At 44.1% G+C, this 10,000-nt stretch overlaps 1 protein-coding gene across 1 annotated transcript in view; it reads right to left on the bottom strand.

Moving 5' to 3' along the window:
* Positions 1 to 10,000, bottom strand: part of col14a1a (collagen, type XIV, alpha 1a) — a gene marked incomplete at its 5' end in the record, with an annotated part of 166,966 nt that overhangs the window by 136,271 nt on the left and 20,695 nt on the right. Inside the window, 2 exons of the mRNA XM_080004861.1 lie at positions 2,207 to 2,323; positions 3,480 to 3,572. Of these exons, the coding sequence (XP_079860987.1) occupies positions 2,207 to 2,323; positions 3,480 to 3,572 (210 nt within the window). The remainder of the gene's footprint in view (positions 1 to 2,206; positions 2,324 to 3,479; positions 3,573 to 10,000) is intronic.

The following is a 10,000-nucleotide window of genomic DNA, read 5'->3' as shown; positions in this document are numbered from 1 at the left end:
GGCCGTACAATAGGCCATCACTCACCTCCTCCAACCTTTTCAGCGGAGCGAAGAGGAAAGATATCTGCGTCTCAATCACCCCCTTAATCGTAGATAACTGCCGAGACGTTTGAACCCACTTTAACCTCGCCCGACTGATCGTGGGGTGATGAGAAGTCGCACTCTGTGAAAAGTCACACTTCGTAAGTCACTTTCACACGCCGACACGCACTCTAGCGTTCCTTTGTATGAAAAGCAGGACTCTTACCACTTTTTTTCTCAGATGGAAAGAGGGAACATCCCGCTTTTCTCTTGCTACGACCACTAAACTATAAATAACGCCGACCCAGCCTGCCAATAGCAAACCGGATCGGGGCCAGTTTGGGCTGAATCTGTCTGTTTTCACAGTGAAATATTACTTGCCAGATAATTGCATGGCGGGAGCTGCTTTCAGCCAATCGTGTTCCTTTTATCTTCTTGACAGCTTCCCGCTACGAGCCAATCAGCTTCCTCCTTTGTAGATAATGTGTCAGTCGGCGACTCTGGTCTCGGTATAAACTCAGGGGCCAGCGGGACGGTTTGGAAACAGGAAACAACGAACGGTTGGGACATGAAAGCCTTTCTGGATTTATTCTACGATGTTTAAACCAGAATTGTGGTAGTGTATATCAGTATAGTTTATGAGTTTATTTCTAGAGATTTGCTAATTATTGTCTATATCAGTATCCATAGCATATAAATCAAGTTGATCGAAAGGATCTTGAGTACTCTCTAAAGTTACTCTGTGGTCCGTGTTTGTTTGTGATGAGAGCCGTGACTGCTAAGCCGCTGTCATGGTCAACAACAGCAGAAGTAGCCTCGAATACCGCTGTGAAGGGGTTATTTGAATGAAAATGTCCCATTGTCCTGGTAGCTACGACCATGAAGCAACTCCATTTTGCAGTGAAAGTTCGTTTTGAGCTCACAGTATTTGATAAAAAAGATTTGTTCCGGGGTTTTCTGAGAGGTTCGTGAAATGTAAACCCTCTACATCTAAATTGAGTGAACATCCATTTTTTATGCTTCTTCTTTGTTTTTCACCTGTGCGACTTTTTTTTTATCAAGTATTGTATCAAAGACAAATGATCCTTGTATGAGCACCACACTTTAGTGCTAATCTGAGCTTGATGAAGGGAACCAACTAAAGCCACGATGCCTTCTAGTAATAACCAAGTGTGGTGTGGGGGTGGTGTGGTGTAAGCAGCCCCACCTGTCTAGGGTCTAACTAATAGGGCCCTGGTTGCCCGTTAGAGCAATCAACGAGCAACAGGTAAATCACCCGCCCCCCCCCACACACACACAGGGAGAGCTTCTGTCACGACCTGTGTCCATCTGCTCCCAGGTTGTTCCATCTTGCCCGCGCTCTGCAATGAACTGTATAGTCTGTTTGCAACATCTCTGCCTGTGTCTCCGCGTCGGAGGGCCCTGAAAACACGACTCGGCGTGGCGCGTGACAGGCGGAACTGTCACACCCAGGATGGATCCTGGGCAGTATGATTTCTAGCATGGCAACCGTTAGATAACTCTTTCTCCTGTAGCTCGCTAAGTTCCAAGTCCTTGGTTGAACATGTAGAGCAAGGGCTCAGTGAACAATGTGAGTAGTTCTTCCCGCTGTCCTCTGTACTTATCAGACCTCCATTGGGTCCACCGGGTGCATCCACCGGGTGCGTTGCATTACATTTCACTGCATATATGTATGGAAGTATGTATATGTATGTGACAAATAAAAATCTTGAATCTTGAATCTTGAATCTTGGGTCTGCTGAAAACTTTTTTACCTTTTACTTTTACCTTTTTTTCCTCCTACTTGGCAAGAAATCCTGGAGCTGAAAATTGACTTTCGTCTGCATCTCTGAAGAACATAATCCTCTCAAAGGAGTTTTGATGAGAAATAAATGACATAATCCTTCCTGACAGACGCAGGGTTCAAGTTAGAAAGGGCTCCTTCCCAACCCCAACCCCCAAAGAAATGAGAGTGCAACCTCATTTACGCACAACAGTCAATTGTGCTGACGTGTGTGTGTGTGTGTGTGTGTGTGTGTGTGTGTGTGTGTGTGTGTGTGTGTGTGTGTGTGTGTGCGTGCGTGCGTGCGTGCGTGCGTGCGTGCGTGTGTGTGTCTGAGCACATGTGAACATCTTTGCATATCGGTTTTCAGTGATATTCACCAAAAAATGTCAGACATCTTACCTGGTGTACTGCTGAAGCGGAATCGATATTTGTCAAAGTCTCCTTTGGGCTCCTTCCACGAAACATGGAGTTTGTTTGAGCCGAGCACTTTGAAGCGCAACCTCCTCGGCACTGGCACTGAAAGGAAAATGGATGGCGGTTAAAATTTCAAAGGCTGTCAAAAGTTTGTTAAAGTTTGTGAATTATTGTCAATAAATAATCATCATGTCAAAAGTAATATTTTAAAGTTGAACAGAAAGTTGAAGGAGGAAAACATTCCCAACCACTAGTGAACAGGAGTTAATGTGGCTACATGCTAACAGCTAAGAAGGTGAAACGACACCACACACAGAGGGGGCTCGCTCCATGTCCCAAACACAAAATGCATGGGGGGATGGAGAGATGGGTGGATGGATAAATGGATGGATGGATGGATGGATGGGTGGATGGATGGATGGATGGGTGGATGGATGGATGGATGGGTGGATGGATGGGTCGATGGATGGATGGGTGAATTGATGGATGGGTGGATGGATGGATGGGTGGATGGATGGATGAGTGGATTGGTGTATGGGTGGGTGGATGGATGGGTGAATTGATGGATGGGTGGATGGATGGATGATGGACTGATGGGTGTATTAATGGATGGGTGGATGGATGGATGGATGGATGGATGGATGGATGGATGATGGATGGATGCATGGATGGATGGATGGATCGACAGGGCAGCTGGTGGATGGATGGTAGATGTATAGCCAAATACGTCATCGTAGATGGATGTACAGGTGGATGGAGGTATAGCAGGATGGATGATGGATGGAGAGTGGGATGAATGGGCTGTGAGTTCAACTGGCTGCCTCCAAGAAAGCGGGACATTAGTATTTCAGTGCTGCATGCTGGAGCTTTGGGTTGGTTCGGCTCGACGGCATGAAAAAGAGGTTTAAAAACCCATAGATACCGATAGCGCCAGACCTATTTCCAGTCAAATTCTCAATATAAGTCGCATTCCAAGGAGAAGCTATACAACGAAGGGGATGGGGTGATTTAAATTTCTCCTATCAGCCAATGAGGTCGCCTAAAAAAGAAGATGCCAAAGCCAATATTTGTGCATGTCAGTTCATGAGTGTGTGTGTGTGTGTGTGTGTGTGTGTGTGTGTGTGTGTGTGTGTGTGTGTGCGTGCGTGCGTGCGTGCGTGGGTTTGTGGCTGATGCGTATTCCCGGGTCCATCGCAGAGAAATCACTTCGGTGGCGTCGTCTGCAGGTCACCGTACTTTCCAGCCCCCCCCGTCGCACTGGAACGCACATCAGTGGTGGCGGCCATGTTTAAAATGTCCGGAGCCAGCACGCTGGAGACCTGTCTGCACACCAGCGTGGTTACACTGATATCTACAGACGGACACATGGTGCGCGTCTGAGTCCCGGGAATCTAAAACGGAAAACTGGCGTCCTTAAAAAGAGAATTTGACTGCCCACCCCCCCCCCAGTGCTTTGAATGTCTAACCCAAGAGTGAGACAGACGAGGGGACAGAAAAAAGTAAGAAGAGACAGAAAAGACAGACAGGCGGAATTGTCGTATCGTACTTTGTAATACGACTGGATCACCCGACGGAAGTCACCGACATCACTTCATACAAGTATGTCTACGACGCATGTCACCTTTCCACCAAGTCACGCTGCATCACCGGGTGTAAGCGGAACAGCCGAGTACTCACGACGACCCCAAAGCTCCCGTGAAGTTCACCATTTGAAATTCGTCACCTTTATTGGTCAGCACTCTTTGACACGATGGATTAACAAGTCATGGAAGTAGCGGAACTCGTTGGTTGCGACAGTACTGTATGATGAGTACTGTAGTCTTCATCAATGGACACATTGCATGAAAGGAACAATCCAGTGCAGAGCTCCTCAACATTCACGCCCAATGGGAAGTAGAAACTCACGGCATGAAAAAGATTCGCTTAAAATCTGGCGTTATATCAGTGGTCCGTCTGGAAATATCCGAGAAGTCCACTGCCATCAAATCAAGAGTGCGGACGTGTAAAGATCGTACGATTAGTTCCAAACCGACCGACCGGGGCCCTGAGACAGCGTTGAGCCCGACAACGTTGATGCAAGGCCGACCAACCTGAAGTCAACGGTAGAGGAGTCTTTCTCGCCGGTGAAAATAGGCGCCGTGGCTCTCGACGGAAGATCTGGCTGAGGAACATGCCCTGTTCCCTATTCTGCTCTGTTCTATACTGTTCTTCGTGATGGTTAAACGATGTACCCATGCTTCTATCGGAGGTGGAACCTTTTTGTAAGACTCATTGAAGTAAGGGGCAATGTGCGGTCACCACCCCCTTCCGAGTCATACAAGAGCTCTCCGGTTTGCCTTGTCCTAATCACCTTGTCAGAGGGTTATTGTGCGAAATTAATGACCACCTAGCCCTGCTGATTACTAAATAAAAGAATACATTAATGTGGAAGGCTGATTTGTAATGATTTTAAAGCTAATATGCCTGTTTCAAGAGCTTTGGCTAAGAAAAATAGTCCACAGCAACATAGCCGCACCAACGTAGAGGACTATTTGCCCACACAAAACATTATTTTGCTCGCCCTATGACTAACCTATTTACTTCAAATTAATCCTCAAAGCTGACATTTCAATCACTAATTGCAGTGAAATGTGTCGTCGTCCCAAACGTGATGACATGGGTTTTGATATCAATGTCCACATTCGTCTCTCCAAGCCTGCCATTGTACTTTCTGGTGGCGGTGCTAAGATGAATTCCTTCAGAATTTATACTTAATCAGAGTTTTAAGCCCGTGGACGACAAATCAAACCTTTAAAAGTAAAACTGTTTGAGTTGATGGCGGAATTTCCCTTCAGGCAAAGGGTCATCAGCCCTTCAGAACAAGACGCTAATCTCCTCTGAGAAGACCCTTTGCGTTGGCAAATTCATAATTATAAATAATCTCTCAACTATAATTACATTTTAACATTTTTGCGATATCAAAACAAACATATCTAACATATTTGACCGATTCTTCACCTCATCCTGGTCGGCTGTTTCATTGCGTTGAATGATTTGACTAACCTGCCTTTGTTAAGAAATCAGACAACAGCGTTCAGCCGTTAAGAAACCCAGCGGGCACAAGATAAAATGCCACAATTACAAATATGAATCTGTGAGCTGCATGTTGATTCCCCAATGAGCATTTTGAGCTGTTGTGTAACGGAGTTGGCAGATACAGTAGGAGGCCAAAATCCCAGCACCTTACTTTGCATGCAAACACACACGCACTCACGCACACACACACACACACACACACACACACACACACACACACACACACACACAAAAAGAGCTAGTTGGCTATTATAACTTTTTGGTATGCTGTAAATGAATGAGAAAAATCAATAAGCGGAGGACAATTCCAAAGCCAGCAGTTATGATAAATGATTATGTGTGTGACCGTTCTTGGAGGTTTGACAGTGTTTCCCAACATTTTTTCGACCCTGGCACAGTTTTTTTTTACAAGGAAATAACACCATTGCAGAGCACTATCCTGTTAACCACTAAGAAAACATTACAAACCCATAGAACTTATTACTCTGGCCTACCCACAGTTCGTGTCGCAAGAATCACCAACGATTCGTTCCTAGCGGACCTATCGTTTCAATGGATCAGGAGGCGGGAGATTCTCACAAGAAGTGGGCGAGCGAAAGATTCTGGTCAGAACTCAACTCATAACTCAGAGCCGTCCGACTGTTCTGACTCATTCCCCTTTCATTACAGCAACTGAATCAAAGGAAGGCGGACAAAATCAAACGACTCTTTTGACCGAGTCAATCGCCCAGAATGGGATCGATTAGTATGGCCTGGCGATTTTGATCTTGCAACACAAGAGCTTATTTCCATCATTTATATATTCATTTTAAGTGGCATTTGAAACATTTCCATGGTTTGAGGACATTATTATTATTATTATTATTCCTATTATTATTATTATTATTATTATTATTATCATTATTATTATTATTATTATTGTCTCTCGTACCGCTATCTGGTACAGCTGTATATCAGGGCTTGTGTTTAATGAGTTTAAGATTCCTTTTCTGTATTCGGAGCGGCCGGCTAGTACAATTTGAGCAATGCAGTGAAATGTTTTGGGGGGAAAATGTTCGACCCTGGAACGACTGCTATGCTTTGTGCCTTTTCAGTACACCACAGGAGCAGCACACCACACCGTCCACCCATTCGCTCTTTCTAAAAGAGTTACACTGCCACCTTGGAGGCCCCCAAAAAGCTCTCCCACACCATCTGACACACTACTGAAGGAGCCATTTTTTTTTTTTTTTTTTTCTTCTTGGTGTAGTAAATTAAACCCGAGCCATTAAAGCAGAAAATGTTGGCTCCAAGAACCTTGCAAATAATTACTCCCAGGAAATAAAAACTAAGCCCCCCAAAAAATGTTCCACGACCGAAAAAATTATAGAAACCCCATCAATTGAAGAAGCAGTTTTTTTGTGAAGAAGAAGCAAGGCTTTGGCACTCGGCTGAAATGATATTTCATCACGTTCTCGCCCCCGCGCACCAATACTTAAATTAAAGTCAAATTCTTAGGCCGTGGGATGTCTAAAAGGGATCAATTTGAAACATGAACTGTGCGGCGTGAAGTGGAGTAATCTGCCGCACAGGCTTCGGGAATAATCATCCGACTGGAAGCCCGACGTGGACGGGAATTATCTGGGAGGGAGCTCGACACCGGCGGCGCTGAGCGAGGGGACGACTCCTCCGCCGGATTACAACTGCTGTAAGACACCGTCGAGTCCCGCTGAGGAGTTAATGCTTTTCGCCTCTCAATTCCCTCGCTCCCTCCCTCTCTCTCTCTCTCTCTCCCGCTCTCTCGCCATATATCCCTCTAACTCAAACACACACACACACACACACACACACACACACACACACACACACACACACACACAGACATTTTCACATATACAGTGCTGCTTGAAAGTATGTGAACCCCTTGAGCAGTTTAGATGTTTCTGTTGTTTTACCATGATTTCTTTATTTTATCATCACCATTTTTTATGTATGAAATGTCAGATATATGTTTATCAATTGCATGTACTTGTTTAGTGGGACTTGTTTAAGTAGCCCAAAAACTACATGAAACATGGAATTAGTGTATGTGCAAAAGTAAGTTAACCCCCAGCTGCATTGGTTAAGTCAAGCAGGTAACAGACTCAGGTCAAACACATTTGGGCGCTAAATGAATCATTTAAGCAGACCAATGAAATGAGACATCCTTGGGAAAGGGTTTGGCCTGCACTAATTACAAGAGAGAGGAAACCAACCAAACCTCTGTGGTCCCATACAAATCAACAATGCCGAGAGCAAAGGAGATATCTGAGGACATGAAGAAGTGGGTAGTGACAGCCCATCAGTCTGAGGAGGGCTATAAGACCATCTCCAAAAGATTCCAGCTCCATCCATCCACTGTAAGACAAATAATTTACAAATGGAGGGCCTTCAACATGACAGCAACGCCGCCTAGAAGTGGACGCCCATCAAAACTATCACCCAGAAGCACCAGACGAATAATAAATCAGGTAACGGCCAACCCACACATCACCTCTAGAGAGTTTCAGACCTCTCTGGTAGAATCTGGGACAAATGTGCATGCGTCTACTATCAGACGAAAATTGAATAGCCATGACATTCATGGGAGGGTTGCTAGAAGGAAGCCTCTGCTCCCAAAAAAGAACAAAGCTGCCCGTTTCAACTTTGCCAGAGAGCACTTGGACAAACCAGAGGTCTCCTGGAAGTCCATTCCCTGGACAGACGAGTCCAAAATGGAATTATTTGGTCACAATCAAAACCACCGTGTTTGGAGAAAAGCCAACACTGCATATGAAGAAAAGAACCTGCTCCCAACAGTGAAGCATGGTGGTGGAAATGTGAAGGTCTGGGGCTGCGTTTCTGCTTCTGGACCTGGACGACTCCATATTATCCAAGGAACCATGTATTCTCAGGCGTATCAACCAATTCTCGAACAGAATCTCCTGCCATCAGTCAGGCAGTTGAAGCTGGGATGAAAATGGATTATGCAACAGGACAATGGCCCAAAGCATTCCAGCAAAACTACAAAGGAATGGCTTCAGAGAAAGAGGATTCGTACTGTGGATTGGCCCGGTCAAAGTCCGGACCTTAATCCGACTGAAATGTTGTGGCGAGACCTGAAGAAGTTGGTACATACCAGATGTCCCTCCAACCTCTCTCAACTGGCTGGGTTCTGCAAGGAGGAGTGGGCAAAAATCCCCATAAGCAGATGCGAGGGACTGGTTAGTGGTGACAGAAGACGTTTGGTTGAAGTAATGGCTGCGAAAGGAGGAGCCACAAGCTACTAATAAAAGGGTTCACATACTTTTGTACAAGTGCAATTTTCAGTTTTTGTGAAATAAGCCACCTTTGTTGAATGAAATAATGAAAATATATCTCTTTCTGTGTGTGTGTGTCTCCATTGTTTGGAAGGTGTGCTTTACAAATTGGGATTTGGATGTATGTTTAATAAGGTTATTTTAATGTTTTTCACAAAAACAGTGACCGTGTCTGGGGGGTTCACAAACGTTCAAGCAGCACTGTAGGTGGTTTATGGGGACATCTACAAAAACCTTTAAGGACAAGATTAAATAAGCATTTTTTTGGAATCGTGAGTGTAAATCAGAATATGCATTTTAGATGTTTTGAAATGACTTATAAAAAACAACATTACAGGCCGTTCAGATTGGGAGGACATTAATTATGTCCTCATGAGGACACAACATATGCCCTCAATAAACAGTTAATGCTGGTAGGTGTTGAGGTATGTTTTCCTTTTAAACCATATACCATGCATATCACACACACACACACACACACACACACACACACACACACACACACACACACACACAGACACACACTTTTAGTTTGTTTGGTACTTTGCTTAATGTTGGCCTCAATTCATGCGTCAGCATCTTCTTGCTATTTCTTTTCGGAGCTCCACTCTAAATGATCACCCCTCCCCTCTCTCGTTCCTCTCATCTTTCCTTTACTTATCTCTCTCTCCCTAAAACCTTCCTCTCCTCTCTCTCCTCTCCTCTCCTCTCTCCCCACCGCATTGTACAGTACATCTACATTTTCTTCGGTCTCATTTGTTTTCCTCTATCTACCCCTTCCTTCCCTCCTGTGTCATCTAGCTTCTGTCATCTCTCGTTTTTCTCTGCCTTGTTCTCATTTTTTTGTTTTTTATGCCATTACGTTTGTGACATCACATTTGTTTTCGAAAAATTAACTGTACCAAAATGATCCATCTATGATTGATTGAATGAAAAAGACATTTCGGGATTTCTGTCCTTATAAAAGAATATAATATGAATTCTTAGATCATTCCTATTACACTTTTTGTTTTGAGAAATCTTTGCTTGAGTATTTTTTTTACATTTATTCCTGCATTTTTATTCCTGAAAATATTACCAGAAAAAAAATCAGAATTTCCAGATTTTTTTTCTTTTTTCTCATTCCTGAATTTTCCAGAAAGTGTTTTGGGAATGTTTGCTGGATGTTCCTGAATTTTCCAATTTCCTATTCCTGAATTTCCGGATTTTTTAAAAAGTCCTCAATCTCTCGAATTTTCTCGAAAGAAATTCATTTCTTTCGTTTCATTTCATCACACTCATTCACTCTTTTCTCTCTCTCTCTCTCTTTCTCTCTCTCTTTTATAACTCATCGTGCCCTCCCTCCTTCCCCCATCCTCCCTTCCTCTCCCATCTTCACTTTCCATTC

This window comes from Zeus faber (assembly GCF_960531495.2).
Source record: "Zeus faber genome assembly, chromosome: 8".
Taxonomy (NCBI): Eukaryota; Metazoa; Chordata; class Actinopteri; order Zeiformes; family Zeidae; genus Zeus; species Zeus faber.
Note: the sequence above shows the minus strand (reverse complement) of the source record. Positions and strands in the feature narration are given on the sequence as shown.